The sequence below is a fragment of the Podarcis muralis genome, chromosome 14 (assembly GCF_964188315.1).
Source record: "Podarcis muralis chromosome 14, rPodMur119.hap1.1, whole genome shotgun sequence".
NCBI lineage: Eukaryota > Metazoa > Chordata > Lepidosauria > Squamata > Lacertidae > Podarcis > Podarcis muralis.
Window position 1 is genome coordinate 30,224,049 of NC_135668.1, and position 15,399 is coordinate 30,239,447.

General features: G+C 54.9%; 3 protein-coding genes and 1 pseudogene across 3 annotated transcripts; 2 read left to right on the top strand and 2 right to left on the bottom strand.

Moving 5' to 3' along the window:
- Positions 1–298: 298 nt before the first annotated feature.
- SERF2 (small EDRK-rich factor 2) lies at positions 299–1,873 on the bottom strand. The gene is made up of 3 exons (XM_028706638.2): positions 1,719–1,873; positions 1,370–1,472; positions 299–581 (listed from the first exon to the last, which is right to left on the bottom strand). Exons 1-3 carry the CDS (start codon positions 1,723–1,725, stop codon positions 503–505), a joined length of 189 nt encoding a protein of 62 aa, XP_028562471.1. The 5' UTR covers positions 1,726–1,873; the 3' UTR covers positions 299–502.
- A 2,702-nt stretch (positions 1,874–4,575) lies between these two features.
- LOC114584627 (peptidyl-prolyl cis-trans isomerase FKBP8-like) lies at positions 4,576–9,780 on the bottom strand. The gene is made up of 8 exons (XM_028706637.2): positions 8,982–9,780; positions 7,849–8,018; positions 7,316–7,404; positions 6,976–7,193; positions 6,490–6,662; positions 6,067–6,144; positions 5,668–5,787; positions 4,576–5,237 (listed from the first exon to the last, which is right to left on the bottom strand). Exons 1-8 carry the CDS (start codon positions 9,241–9,243, stop codon positions 5,208–5,210), a joined length of 1,140 nt encoding a protein of 379 aa, XP_028562470.2. The 5' UTR covers positions 9,244–9,780; the 3' UTR covers positions 4,576–5,207.
- A 246-nt stretch (positions 9,781–10,026) lies between these two features.
- LOC144325496 (uncharacterized) lies at positions 10,027–11,553 on the top strand (annotated as a pseudogene).
- An 85-nt stretch (positions 11,554–11,638) lies between these two features.
- ELL3 (elongation factor for RNA polymerase II 3) lies at positions 11,639–15,175 on the top strand. Its single transcript, XM_077919132.1, has 7 exons — positions 11,639–11,767; positions 12,299–12,665; positions 12,853–12,943; positions 13,363–13,609; positions 13,993–14,032; positions 14,378–14,549; positions 14,629–15,175. The coding sequence occupies exons 1-7, from the start codon at positions 11,686–11,688 to the stop codon at positions 14,899–14,901; spliced, it is 1,272 nt and encodes a 423-aa protein (XP_077775258.1). The 5' UTR covers positions 11,639–11,685; the 3' UTR covers positions 14,902–15,175.
- Positions 15,176–15,399: the final 224 nt, after the last annotated feature.

The following is a 15,399-nucleotide window of genomic DNA, read 5'->3' on the forward strand; positions in this document are numbered from 1 at the left end:
AATCAACATAAGAAAATCTTCCATGAAGCTACAAGTCAGGACTGTCTCCCATAGGCACCTCATCCTTATGCTGTGTCAAATCTCAGCTTCCAGCTGTTGGTGATAGGATAGGCTCATGACCACTGTACAAGGCTGCAAGCCATATAAACACAGACACACAGACACACACAGACACACACAGACACACACACACACACACACACACACACACACGGGCGCACACAGTGGATAAATTGCTCCATCTCACTTGCTGACCTGGCCCATCTCATTTCCTGCAGTAATTTTTCAGCACCACAAATGGGTAAAACTACTTTAATGAAGTTTCTCGATTCTAGCATTTGCCAGCTCCCACCAGGCTGGGGCTCCTCCTTTCTTCTCCAGCCTCAGCAGGAGGTGGTCTGGTGGCCTCCATAATGCCACTGTGGCTATAAGCAGGAGTGTGAGCGGTTGAGGGAGAAGGAAAGGGAGCCACCACCTGGGCAGGCCCCCTCAGGGCTCTTGCCTACTTTGGCTGCTGCTGCTGAGGCTCTTCCTTCTTCTCCTTGGCAGCCTTCTGCTTCTGCTGCATGATTTCTGAATCTCTGGGGAGAGAAAAACAGGCAAGGCAGTCAGGCTGTGACCACTGAGTCCAGAAGGGGCACCTGGGCCTTGAGGGCAGGTGCTGGGCTGCTGGCAAATAAAGGTAGGGCGAGGGCTGCCTCAGTAGCCACTGGGCCTGAAAGAAGGGGCTGTCACTCTGGCCTCTGAGGGCTTTGACAAGGGGCTAGGCTAGGCACATTAAGGATTTGAGTGGAAAGTAAGAGCAGGGATGGAGCAGCAGCAAGGACAGTTCAGCGGAGTCTTCATAGCCAGTGGCGGAACCACAGGCACTGGCCACATGGACGTAGTGCAGGGGGGGCAGCTTCCCCCCTAAATCAACCAAAATCAATATAAATCTGATGTTCCCTCCCAACAAAAGCCTCCCCCCCCCAACAAAAATCCTGGTGACACCTGTGGCGGGCAGCCTCAGCCCTCAACAGCAATGCCATGGAGGAGTCTTGAGACACCTTAAAGACAAGCAGTCTGAGAAGGGCATCCAAGGAAGCGGATGCCAGGAGCCCCGGAAAGCTCATCCCGCCCTAAGGTGCTTCTATTTCTAGTGCCACGAGAAGCCTCTTCCCTATCAGAGAACAGGATGATGCCCACCGCTCACCACCAGGGGCGGAAGAAATAGGAAAAGCAGGAAGGGAGGGGAGGCAGCCAACCGTTCCTGGCTCTTGTCCCGGCCAGGTCTTTTATGCTAAGGAGGAGGCGCCGCCTCCGCGCTCGAGGCCCGGCCCAGAAAGACAGCCAGCCCGACCTTGTTCCCCTCCCGCCCGGCGGCGCTCACCGTTGCTTGCGGGCGGCGGCGGAGAGGCCGTCGTCGCGGCGCTTGCCCTTGTCAGCGTTCTTCTTCATGTTCTTGCTGCGCGCCAGTTCGCGCTGGTTGCCCCCTGCACCGCGGAGAAAGGTAGTGCACGTGTAAGCGCGGCGGGGGCCGGTCAGGCGGGGCCCCGGGGGCCACTGCGGGCCGCCGACCCTTGACGGGCGGAGGGAAAGGGCGGCAGAGGCGGAACTCCCCCCGCCCTGAGCAAGTCAAGGAGGCAACGGGACCTTCCAGCCCATATCCTCCCCCACCCACCGGAGGGTAATAAGGGGGCGCGAGACCGGACCGGGAGGGGGGGGGGAGTCCCGCTTACGCGTCATGGCTCCGCTTCGCTCGAGTCCCCGAGGCAGCTACGGCCACAGCCCTGCCCTGCTCCGCCCCTGTCGCCTGATTGGCCAATCCGCACAGGGGCCAGGAGGCTATTAGCCCGCCAGCGCCAAGAGGCGGCCACTGGACCAGGCGGACCATTCAGCGATTGGCTGCAGGGGAGGACGGCCAGAAATGAAGGCGGGGCATCATGGAGGGCAACAGGCGCAACGTGGCGGTCTTGAAGCCCCGCCCCTGCGCCGCGAATGGCTGTGGAGCCAAGAGTGGCGGGGCCCGAAGGAGCTCCGCCCTCTCCTCTCCAGTCCTGGGCACGGAGTAAATGCTAGCGGTGGCAAGATCGACGGCCAAGTTACCCCAGCAGAGGTGGTGCCGCGTGGGTTCCGTCCCCGTGGGATGGAGGCAGGACCGGCTCAACCATGAGTCAAAGTGAAGCCATTGTCTCAGACGGCAACAGATCCCAAAGCCCTTGTTTCTGATGTAGATCTTCATTCACCCCCTTCTTACTTGGCAAGGAAGGCACTATTATGCGGTTCGCCTCAAGCACCAAAATGTCTTGGGCCAGCCCTGGATGGAGCAGAGGGTCAGAGGTCAGAGGGGGGCTTCCCAGCTGCTGCTCTGTCAAGGGGTCAGGGAAGGCTCCCTCTGCAAGGAGTCAAATTCTTTACCATAAAATCATAGAGCTGGAATGGATCCTGGGGATCGTCAGTCTAACCCCTCTGCAAAGCAAGAATATGCAGCTTATCGAACCTGCAACCTTGGCATTATAGGTGCCACACTCTAAGCAACTGAGTTATCCCTGGATTATTCTGGGGCAGTGGTGGCCGGAGAGGAGTGGAACAGGTTTTCAGTATCTGGTTAGGGTGCAGCCTCAATCACAGATTGGCCAAGTCAGGATGGCTCTTGTGCACCAAAACCCCTCTCTCAAAGCCCAGACCTTATGCAGGAAGCACAGCGGCAGAGATTTAGACTCATCATTGTCTGCCCTTCCTCACACACACGCCAAGGGAATCCTCATTAAATAACCAACATTGTCTAATCTCCCTGTGAGCAAATCAGGATCAATGCTCCATAAATGGATTGCATGGCAGCACCGCCTTCTCTTCCCCAGGAACCAGCTCCCCAGCTCCCCCCCCCTCTCTCTATATATATAATTTTCATTTATGACAAACATTTCAAACAGAACCATCTTTACATATCATATTTTGACTTTCCACCCCCTTTCTCTCTTCCTTATATTTACTCTTATTTTCCTGCATACCCGAATCTAAATCTATTTTATATTTTATTTCCATCCATTTCATGTATGTTTTCAATACTGCACATTTTTACATTAATCCTGCTAGTGTTTTAATTTGTTTACAATGAGTTTGTAAATATCCAATAAATGATTTTCATTCCCCTTTAAAGACTTTGTTATCTTTATTTCTTATTCTTCCGATGTTTTGCCATTTCTGCATATTCCATTAGTTTCTGTAGCCATTCTTCTTTTGAGGGAACATCGCCAGCTCTTTGCCCTCAGCAGCAACACCAGGAAGACTTCATCCTGCAGGCAAGGCTCTTTCTTTGACTGCCCACCTGTGGAACTCCTGACTGCTTCAAAGAAGGCTGCCCACTACATTTGAGCACCAGGGCCTCTGCTAGGCTCCTTTTCACCCAGACATGCCTGTTGTTGAGGATGAAGCTGTTCCTTTGTCCCATCTTCAACAGAGACCAGACACTTTTTGGCCAAGCACCCAAAAAAGAGTAGTTGAGTTGCTCTGCAGCCTACATCCCTTGCATGAACTCACTACTGGGGTGACCCAGCACCTAAAGGTGCTCCTCCCTGAAAAACCAGGCCATAAGAGAGTCCTCCTGAGAGTTCTTAGAGGGAGGTGGGAAATGTTGTTCCTAACTGAAACTACAAGTTTCAGCAAGTACACACACAACCCTCTATGAAAATCCAGTTGCTCAGAGGTTATCTGCCTTCTACAATTTAGGGCAGGGGTCTGCAACCCGCGGCTCCGGAGCCGCATGTGGCTCTTTTACACCTTTGCCGCGGCTCCGGGGCGGATACTAGCGAGGGGGGGAGGCGCATTGTGCGCCCCGACACTCCCCACTGTGGCAGGTGCTGTACTGGCTGTGACGTAGCATGGGGGCGGGGCGGGCGTTAGTCACACACCGTCCCGACGTCGCCTTCCCGCCCGCTGTCAGATCGCGGCTCCGGAGATATATTTGTTTTAAATGTCGCAATGGTTTTGTGGCTTCCAGGTTTTTTTTCTTCGGAAACGGGTCCAAGTGGCTCTTTTTGTCTTAAAGGTTGCAGACCCCTGATTTAGGGGATACTTTTAGGACAGAAGAGAAGTTATTCCTACTCTCCTACAAAGAAGGAGGACCTTCTCTGTACTTGACCTGCTACAGAGCTCATGAGTGAGGCTGCCACAAGAGAGGTGATGGTGACTGGTGGTAAATATTGTGTGTGCAGATAGAACACAGACAATTTCAACAGCAGCAAGAAGAAGAAGAAGAAGAAGAAGAGGAAGAAGAAGAACCCTGCCAAGGAAAACAAGGCAACTGGGATATCAGAATGGCCCTTGGTGGATCTTCAGAGCAATAAGGAACCCTTGAAGTACATGGCCCTTATGGTGCACATAGATGCTCTCCATACAACCAATTTTCACTCTTTTCAGCCAAACTGCAAAGTGCTGCCTGGCTGGCCCTTGTGGCAGTCATGAAGCCCCTCCTTTGCCCAGACTTGTGTTTCAAAGAGGTATGGGAGAAGAACACAACACAGCAAGAATAGTGTTTGTCTGCTTTTAGAAAAGGGAGAATAATCATGCCAGAAGCAGAGCACCCCACCCCACCCCACCCCACAATAGCAGCAGAAAACCCTTTGCCAGTCCGTGCAGGGAGGTGTATGTCTGTCCACACCCTGGAATTTGTTCTCCTCCTCAGCTCAACACTAGGAACAGGCCAGTCTTTGGTTTGAATGAGACATGTATTCCAAGGTGGCTTCCCTGCAGAGAAATGAATGCAGGGAAATGAATAGAGCCCAGAAGAAAATATAAGCAGCAAGCTGGGTTGCAGGGCAAAATCCAGCCTCAGAGTATCCAGCTTCAGCTGGAAAGGATCTTCCCACCCTTTCACAATGACAGCCTTCCTTTACGCTTAGGAAACATCATCATCAAAGGTGTCAATGAGAGCCAGCCACTTGACTTTGGGTGCCATGTTTCATTCTTGGATAAACGTCACTTGCAAACCTCTCAATCACTGGTGGTGGTAGTGGTAGAGAAAGAAGAGGAGGAAGAGTTCCTTTTGGGACTTACAGCCATGCAGTTCCATAGCAGCTGTAGGTCTGCCCCATCCCAGGAGAAACAAGTGGGCACACACAACAAATGTTTGGCCCTGACACCCCTCAGAAGTCCTTACTGTCGGAGAAGGTGGAACTTCACATTTCTGCAAGGCTTTCTAGGGTCAACCCAGGAAAAGAAGCAGCCACTCAGCTTGGCTGGGGAGCAGGAGCATCTGTCTGCAAAAGATGGCAGTGAGGAGACACATGAGTTTTCACAGCCTCACAATTTCTTATTTATCTCTTACATTTTTTTCCACCTTTCCTCCAAGGAGCTCAAGGTGGCATACATCTCCACATTTTATTCTTACAACAACCCTGTGAGGTAGGTTAGGCTTGGAGGCAGTGACTGGCCAAAGGTCACCCAATAAGACTAATGGCTGAGTGGGGATTTGAATCTTGGTCTCCCAGGCCCTAGTCAGCACTCTAGCTAGTACACCACACTGGCCAAACAACATGCCCACAAAGGCAGCTGCCACAAGGCCACCGGAACAGTCTTGGGAACCAAACCCAGCAGCAACAGCAGCAGCCAGGATAAAGTGGCAGGAAGGCACCTGCTAAGTGACAAGGACCCTCAATCCTTTGCCGTAACTAGGCCGTGATAACAAACCTGAGCACTGTGAGCAATGGTGGGTGTTGCCATGTCTTCCGGAGTGGCCCCTCCTGGGCCAGGGCATTCCAGCTGCCCCCTCCGCCGCCTTGCTAGTTTGGAGAGCTCAGCATGGATGGCCTAGAGACAGCCAAGGTCTTTTTAATCCTTCTGGGGAGCAAATGGTTAATACACTCGGGAAAGGGGGGGGGGAATCACCTCCAGTGCCCCCTGAGCACCCTCCCACCAATGCTAGGAATATGATGCCATCTCAGTGTGAGCTGAGCAAAAGGGGAGATGCCAGTCGCAAGTGCTGAAAATGGCAGAGGATGAAGCTGGCCCAGCAAAGACGGACCTTCCCCACCACCTCTGCCATTGTCCCTTGCCTGTCTTTGCCCTGAGCGTGTCCTGTTGCCCCACCTTGGTAGTTGGCTCCAGCTGCAGGGCCCTCTTCAGAACGGCGGTGGCTGCCTGGTCCTCTCCCCGCTCTGACAACAGCTAAATAGCAGAGAGAGTGTGACAGAGATGGGGTGGTATATGAATTGGGTAGGGGTGGGGGAGCCTGCCTTTGTCCACCTCTTTCTCTGGCTGTTCTCTGCAGCTGTTCCTTGCCCCTCCCTCATGCCTTCTCTCACCTCTTGTGGTCACAACTCCCTTTCCCCCCATTTCAATCCAGACATAGCATTAGGTCAATATTGTGGAACAGGGACCTTTGCCACACACCCCCCACACACACTCTGGATCTCAGCCAGCTGTATGGCCTTCAGCATGCCGTTCCCTAGCCAAGTTCTTCCCTCCTGGCCCTGGAGCAGCTGAGGGGCTGGGAGGCGTTTCCCTCATCACCTTCCCTTTCCTGTAAAGTGCCTTGATGTTCTCTGGGTCAAGCTGTATAACTTCATTGCAGGATGCCAGGGCCTCATCCAAAAGTTTCAGCTTCAGCTGGGCGGCTGCACAGTTGTTGAGGCATTTGACCCGATGGTCATGCAGCTCCTCTTCCTCCTCCTGGCTCAGGTAGTCTAGAGAGAAACCCACACAGGTGCAGCGTCACCCTCAGCCAGGAGGTGCAGCTGGGGCTGAGCCCCAGAACTGGGTTTCTGCGGTAGGGATGGGTCAAGTGGGCCTTTGCAGGAGAGCACCTCTGGGACAGGGTTCCTCTCCCTTTTCATCCAAAGTGCCCAGATTTGGGCTCACAGCACTATTTCCAGGCAAGCTGCCCGTCAGCTCTAAATGAACCCTTGCCAACCCCATGTTTCCAGCACCCACCCACATGGCTGTGTTCTGAGGGCTTCATCCCCCAGTGCATCCCAAGCCCTCAGAACAGTGCCTCACCTGTCCCCGGCAGGGAGAGGACATGCAAAGCCTGCTGATAGGAGTGCAGGGCCTGCTGGTAGTCCCCCCGCTCAAAGTGGAAGTTGCCCCACTCCCGCTTCTGGTTGCCCAGGCTGAGGCGCTCCATGGTGGGCAACAGCGACAGGTCCGGGCTGTCCTGCACGTGCAGCAGAGTCACCTCGTACAGCAACGTGGCATCTTTGGGAATATCTGGCTCTCTGCAGGAGGAGGAGGAGGAGAGGCCTCTGAGAACACACAGCTCTCTTCCCCCACCAAGGACCCAGATGTTGCCCCCCTCCCTGCCCACCAGTTACAGTGCAGAGCAAAGACTGATGACTACCTGCCCAAGTGACCGTAGGCACAAGCAGGGCCAGCGAGGAAAAGGGCTATTTCACCAAGCTGCATGGAGAGGACGCCAAGGTCCAAAGCCTAGGGAGAGAAAAAGGAAACAAGGACCTGACCCGAAGTGCCCCCCCCAATACACACACACACAAACAAACATATATCCTTCTGTCACACCTCTCAGCACCACTACATGCAAGAGTACATTGGCTTGGGCGCAACAGCCATTCTCACATGGTCTGCATTGGCCTCTGCTATAATGGCGCACAGGTAGAAAAGGTGAGATCCTGTGTAGAGGGAGGGCCCTGTAAGCATGAGGTTGGGGGTGGCTGCAAAGCTGCCAGTCCTTTCCACTGAAACAGAACAGAAGCAGAACGACCAGGATTCTCCCCCATTGGTGGCATTCAGTTGCTCAGGCAACGGAGAGAAATGGGGGCTGAGAATGGGCTGCCCCTGTGGGACAGGCTGCCAGGCAAAGTCAGGGGGCAAGGAACAAGGGAGCCCCTGGGTTGCAGCCTTCCCACACCTTACCTGTATTGCCTCCCCCTGGCCAAGGACAAAGGTGAGCTTTTGGTCCTTTTCCACCAGGCTGTGGTCCTCCAGGATTCCCAGCATCTTCACAGTAACCTCTTGGCCCAGTTGTGGCCAGTTGCCTCCCTCTGGACTGCTCTTCACCAGCCGCTTCCGTAGGGACTTGTCCTCTGGAGGGTGGAAAGGGGAGCATCAGTTCAACTACAGGTGGAGGTGTTTGCTTGAGGAAGTGTGTGGAACTCCAACTGCCCAGGTGCAAAGGAAGGAAGGCCAAGGGAGTGCTGGATGATGAGGAAGTTACAGCCCCTCTCTCACAACACAACCTGCTCTGGCCAAATGGAGGGGCCTTTTCTCCCCACCATGAGGTACTGCAGTGTCCCACCTGCCCGGTTACCTCCAAATGCTCCTGGGCCAGGGTCTGATTTACGCCTAGGTGAAGTACACCACAGTTTAGGGCTTCAGGTGATGAAGGCCTCCAAATGCAAAAAAGGGACTAGTTTGTTTTCATTTGCCTTCTCTGTACTGATATCTATGCAGAAACAAAACATTTATTTCTCTCTTTGGCCTTCCCGATCTGTTAGACTAATATACTTTTGGGGGAAGGGGTAGAACAATGGGGCCTCTCAAACTTGGCAGAGCTGAGGGCATCAGAAGGTCTTAATGTGGTTCCCCACACCCACCAGTTTTTCTCCTACCTGGGGGGTAAAATCCACGTCACCCAGGACTTTAAGCATTTGCATTATGCTGCCTTCGTTTATCCTCTTATACCTTTTGATGCACCACCACACATTCTGTGGGGTGCTGAGGTGGGCATCAGTCAAGCCACTCCTCATTCTGATGCACCTCTAGAACCCCATGGGTGTGAGGGCAGACCCTGGTCTGGGTCGCTGAGGCGGGGGCAGGGGGCTTTCTGGCTAAGAGGCAGCGAACCCAGCAACCATCTCCTGTCTCCAGTGGCTTCTGGCTGTGGCGCTTGTTAGCCAGCGATGTCACCCCGTCCCCCAATGACTGCCAGCAGAGAGGATCATGTAGGGTCTGAGAGTCCGAGCCGCCCTGTTGCCCCCAAGGCCCTCTGGGCAGCAGCAGGACCCTCCATCTCCTGGCCTGAAAGCCCCCTGCGCTCCGGGCCTCACCTCGGAGGTCCTCCCAGCCGTCAGCCGCAAAGAGCGCTGCAAAGCCGCCTCTTTCTCCTCCCAGCAAGCGCTCCAGCCGCTGGTAAAAGGCTCGCTCCTGAAGCTGGGGCGGGGGCTCCTGGATGATAGTGTGGGGCAGCAGGAAATGGACCCTCCGTCCAAGGTGGGGGCTGCCTCCCTCCAGCAGCACCGGCCCGAGGCTGGCGCCCGCCCCTTCACCTTCCTCCTCCTCCTCGCCCTGAAACATCTTGACCAGGAACATGGTGGCCAGCTCCTCCGTCCTCGGAAGGGGCTTCCCGGAGCGAGGGGCTTTGCCGGCAGCCGCGCATCAGGATCTCGAGGGATTTGCTTCCCCGGCTTGCATGCGACGGTCGGAGCAGGCCGGCAGCGGCAGAAGCGAGAGGCCGCTTAGCCGTCTCTCCTTCCCTCAGTCTGCACTGAGCGCCTGTAATTCAATTATAGAGTAAGCCCCCCTACGCCCCAGCTGCGCTCAGGCTTACTTCCAAGGAGGATCTGGGCGTCAGGCTGCGGCTCAGGGATCAGCAGGGCCCCCTCCCGCATCTCAAGCGGGGCCCCTCCCTTTGGGCTGCCTTAATAAACCCAAGTAGATGCCTTCGCGTCTATAACAGAAGAGGCGGGGAGCAGCAACCCGCTGTTCACCCAGACGCGACGGAAAAGGGGTTTTCCTCTTATACTACGCAAGGCCCCAAAGACTTGCGCTAAGAGGGAATACCTCTCGTGGATGAATGGGTTCCGCCCCATCTCCTGACAGGCTAGATTCTGAGAAAACTCAGTTGGCTTTGCCCTCTATCCCAATTCTCTCATGTAGGAACAGACCACCCAGAAGCAGAAGTGCCAACCTCAATAAAACATTGGGGGAGCAGGTAAGCCCCGCTCGCATAAATGATCACATGATGAGGTGCATGCACACTATTTGAATAGCATTGCCCATCAACTGTGGGGGAAGGCGGCCCCCGCAAATATTTTTTTGGGCGCTGAACACCCCTTGGCGCCTAGGAGTTTGCTCCTATGCCCATAAGTAAACGTCTATGAAGATCTTCTGGGCGAGGGAAGCCACTCAACCGAAGAGGCGCATCCGTCAGTCTTAGCGGTTCTTAGGGGATGCTGCCCCGCCCCAGATTATTGCCCGGTGACCTGCGGGGCTCTAAGCGGCTTAGTGGAGAGTCCCAAGAAGCACGTGGCCCCGCTGCACGTGGCCAAGCGTCCGGGGTCGGCTGCCGCGGGGGGCTTTGCAGTAGATGCGAGGCCCGCGGCCCAAAGGGAGGCCCAGCCCCGGGATCTCCGGTCTGGGGGACCGGGGACAATGGGCAGAAGCTCCCCCCGAAGACCTGGATAAGGGACCGGCCGTTCTTCCTCGGGGCAAACTGTTGAGGGGCTTGGTGGGTAATCGGCGGCGCCCTTCTTCTGGACGGGACGGCAGACTAAAGCTCCGAGGTCTCTTCTTGCTCCGAGCCTTTCCCACGCCCCAAACGGAGGCCGGTCTGGCCAGGCATCCCGGGCTGGGCACGCGCACCGGTTTGTGGAGCAGCAGCGGCTGCCGAGCAAGGAGCAGCGGCCCCGCCCCGCCGTCGAGCCCAAGTCCCGCCCAGGCGCCGCCGCCACAACCGCTCACTCCAGCGATGCCGCGGCGGGCGGCGGAGCGCCTTTCCTACCGCCCCGGCTCGCGGGGCGCCCGCCTCAGCCTCTTCCACGTGAAACTGACCGACTCGGCCCTCCAGGCCTTGGTCGCCTACCAGCGGTGTCAGGTAACGGGCTGGGTTGGAGGCGATTGCCGGACGGCCGGTCACTTGGCGGGAGGGGTGGTCTCACTGCCCGCTTTTTTTTCGGCAGGTGGCGGCGCCTCGTCCCGTGATCGCCTTCCAGGGCAGCCAAGGGGTAAGGATATTTCCCAGCACCGTGCATTGGGCAGGGGTCCTGTCGGGTCCCATCGCCGGGGCTGGGCAACGGAGGGGCGCCGTGGCCGTTGCTATCGCCGTGGGCGCCGCCTGCTTGCTAACGAGCTCCCCGCGGCTTTCTGCAAGGCGGCTAACGAGTCTCGCGCGAGTGGCAGAACGAGCCTGGAGTCCTCCCCGCGGAGTGCTCTGCTGTCTTGGCGCTGGAATGGGGCAGCCCGCCCCGTCGAAAGCCGCTTCTTTTTCGGGCTGAAAGTCCCCCTTAGTAGCAACGGAAGAGGGAAAGAGACGGGGCGGGCAGGAGCCGCGCCTTCGCTGCTCTGTAGGGGGAGCCCCGCCCACTCCCTTCCTGCGCAGGGCCAAGACTGACCCCTAGAAATGCAGCACCCCACAGTGTTTTTCACCCACGCAGAGCCAGACTCCACAGAAACAGCCCCCAGCCACATATCTAGGGTCAGGCCCTGCTCCTGAGGCCAAGGGGCCAGACCAGATCCCCACTCTGCTCTTTCTACGCTGTCCAGTATTTGAAGGTGCCCTGCGGTGCCACTGCCGGCCGTCGTGATCCACGGACTTTCCGCTTCACCTTCTACCTCTCACGCTATACGAAGGAGCAGCCGCAGGCCAGCTTCGATTGCGTCCGCCAGGCCAGTACCAGGTGAGCTGGCCCAGCCCAAAGACTATTTCCCTGGGGGGTTGGAATGGGGGAGAGAGGCTTCCCTGAACATTGCTCTTCTTTGCCCAGGTGGCTGGAGGGTAGAGGAGCCATCCAGGAGAAGATCACCATCTGTGCCATGGTTGTGGAGGCCTCCCAGTCCAGATGGGGTGTAGAGAGGTTGACCTGCTGTAGGGCAGCAGCTGCGTTCCCAAACCCAGGTGAGGAGAGAGGGGCAAGGGGCAGCAAGGGCTTCTTGGATAGGAGCTGAAGGGGGAATTGGCACAAATTGCCACCACCTCTCTCCCCTACCCACTTCCTGAAAGGAACAATTTGTGAGCGCTGCCATTCAGAGGTCTCTGGTTCTAACCTAGAATGTGTATATCCTAAGAAGCAGCTAGCAAACTGTTTTTACTAACATGTGAATATAATGGAACAGTTTAGTTTGGTATCTTAACGAAAACATTATAACTAGTATAAAGCTACCCTGGATTTATGAAATCCTTCCATGTGTGAACCACCTTGAGATCTTTGGAGTAAGGGTGGTATACAAATTTAATAAGTGGATCTGAAGTGTAACATCCAAATTTCAGCTCAGTTGCTATAGACAATCACTGTGGAGGAAGAATGGAAACTGTCTTCTGCAATTAGTATTGGGGAGGGGGCAAGTAGCATTGGTGGCTACTGACAGCCAAGGCTGGCTCTGTTCCCTCACTCCCTTTGCCTTGACTTTCTGCTTTTCTGCACTGTAGAGACTGGCGCCCTCCTCCCAAGGAAAGCAGCCTCAGAGAGCCCCAGTGGGAAAGGCAAAGGAAGCAGTCCCCCAGCCAATGAGCCCCCATGGCCACCAATGCAGGTGCGGGAAGGAAGAGACCAGAGGGCTGAGAGGCTGTTGGGCTTCTTGGAGAGGCCACAACTGCAGGCTGAGGTAGGTCTGGGAGAGGCCGCTGGGCTTCCTCACCTTGCTGGAGCCTCCCTCACCACCTTTACCCCACAGACGGGGCAGCTGAGCCCCCCAGAAAGAAGTTACAGCTTGAAAGAAGACCGTCTGCAACCTAGAAAGGAGGCCTGGACAGGTGCTCTGCAGCAGCACCAGGAAGCATCTGAGCACTTGCGCAGGTAGAGCAATGAGTCCGGGAGTTAGACTACTGGGGAGGGATAGGGGATCCTTGTGGTTTTAGTCCTCATTCTCTCTCTCCCTCCCTCCCTAGCATAATCCTGTCTCTTTATGTGTGGGTGCATATTTGTTCCTACTATTCTGCTCTGCCATGGTCAGCTTTTAACAGCTCTCCTTCTACATCTGCAGGAAAGAGGCCCAGCAAGCTTTGGCCAAGCCCTTCCCAAGCCCTCCATCTGAAAAGTTTGCCCCTTCTCAAGGTGGTAGTCCTTTAAGAGCGGTGAGTCCTGCAATGGTGGTGCTTTAATTCAGAGTCCTGCAACAGTGCTTTAATTCAGAGCAGTAGCAGCGACAGCCGATGATGCCATGGCAAGGCTGTGGTTGCATCACCCCCTCTGGGCAGCCTCTCCAATTCCCAGGCATTGCAGGCTCCTGTGGGCACAGGGGGAGGGGGAGACTTTCTTGTCTTGCATTTCTGCTGTTCTCATTTGCCTGCCTTTGTAAGCTACTGCATGGTGGTTTTCAGTTGGTCTTCCTGCCTAGAGGGAACCCTCATTATCCTGTTGTCCCTAGTATCCATTTGGCAGATTAGACTGTAAGAGAGGGTTTAACATTTGCCATACTCAGACAGAGTGCTTTAAAGTGGACTGTGCCTGGAAAGAGTGAAGAGTGTGGATAAGCCCAGTCTTTATTTTTCAGAGACTACAACCTCTCCGAGCTGCACTTGGGCCAAGATCCAGGAGATGGCAGGGGCCTCACTTTACAGGAGCCGAGAGCAGCTGGTGGGGACGCAAAATGCAGCCTGCAGCGGCAGTGAAGAGCAGGGCCCAGACCGACTGCAGTGACATCATAGGAGAGGTTCAGAGCTCGGATGAAGAACCTGAAGCAGGAAGTCATAGAACACCAGAGGTCGAGTGGCCAGAGGAGGAGGAGGAGAGGCAGGCAGGTGAGGAGTCTGGCAGATGCACTCCCAGCACGTCAAATATGATGGCAACTGGAACCTCTGCAGTCTGCTCCTGACCTTGAGCAAAATGGAAAGCTCAGCCTTCCCAGTCTGGCAGACTGGTTTAAACCAGGAGGGACTTGTGCTATCACTTGGGCCTAAAAAGCTAGCTGTCTAGAACCACCTTCCCAATCTTCCAGGTGTTTTGGACTGCAGGCAACCCAGCAGTTGTGCTGATGGGAGGTATATACCAAAATTTCCAGATGGCACGAGCCTGGGAAAGGATTGAACAACACACACTGGTGGGAGACGCTGGTGTCCAATGCAGGGCTGCAGGGCGACTGCTGCTACCACAATGACACTGCTTTTCCTTTTTCCCTCCCCAGACCATGCCAGCACCTCAGAGGAAAACCTCAAGTACTACTTGTAAGTATTTAGCTGCACTGCACACAAGGCAAGGACATTTTTCATAGGCCTCAGCCATTTGGGAACCAGCATCATTTTCACTGGTGCCCAGCCTTGTTGTACATTTGGTGTGGGGATCTCATGCCTAGGGACCAAATGGAGCTTCTGGAAGACTGTCCATGCTGGAACACAATCCTTGGGACCAAAAAAGGTTCTACTCCTGATGTGGGAGATGGATTGGAGAGGTGGCTGCTGCTGTTGGCCTTCCCAACCAATACAGTGTTTGATACCTTGGGTCAAATTCCCCAAGGGAGGAGGCTCTCCCTTTCCATCTTCTGACTCGCATAATGTGTCTTTTGAAACTAGGAAATATGTCCCCATTTGCTCAGTAAAGCAGTACCGAGCCTACCAGGAGGACTTCAGTGCAGACTACACCACATACCGCCACCTCCATGCCAGGATTGGGAGTGTGAGCAGAAGGTTTGCCCAGCTGGGCACAAGGCTTAGGCGAATGCAGCAAGGAACCAAGGAGTACAAGGTAACTACAATCCAGGGAACAAAGGGGAAGGGACCTTCCCTGCCTGCTCCTGGGCTGAACTAGCTCTCTTGGGTTACAGGTCCTAGAAGATCAGATTTTGCAAGAATACAGGCACTTCAAAAAGGTGAGGCTGGAGCAGTGGGAACCCAGGCTGGCATCAGGGAGGGGGGTGCTTTCTTTCCCCCTGGTGGCTGAACTGTTTCCTTCTCTGCAGGTGTATCCTAACTACCAAGAAGAAAAGAGGCACTGCGAGTATCTGCACCACAAGCTCTCCCACATCAAGGCTCAAATCCTAAACTTTGAGCAGAATGTCCCTCCGGCTGGGCAGAGGGGCTGTGGCGAGAGGAGATGATGAGGGCAGCATCACCTGCAACTCCTCACAGCAAGCACAGGGGGGCTCTAGTGTTTCATTACAACTGCTTGCTCTTGGAGTGAGTTTTGTACTGCTTAAGAACAGGCCCGGCTTACAGTACGTTCCTCTTATGTTTTGGTCCAAGTCTGCTCTGCAACATCTTGCTAGCTGAAAGCAATTTGAAAAGAAACACTTAAAGCAGGGCGGGGGTGCTCCCTTTCCCCCATCCTTCTGTAGCAACTTGTTTGTGGCAGCCTAAAGTTACTTCAAGCTATCCACAACCAGAGCAGCCATCTTTGGCTTGAAACAAAGCTGTGCTTTAGAATTGTTTCATAGTCAGCAAGTATATTCTTGTGCCTTAGATTGGAAAAACTGGAGTGTGGGTAGTCTTGCATTTTTAGATAAGACGAATCTCAATATGCTAACACTTAGCCTGTCCAACTCCAGTTGACATTTGTTCAGACACTCACACCCAAGGCAGTAGGAACTTTGCTAGAA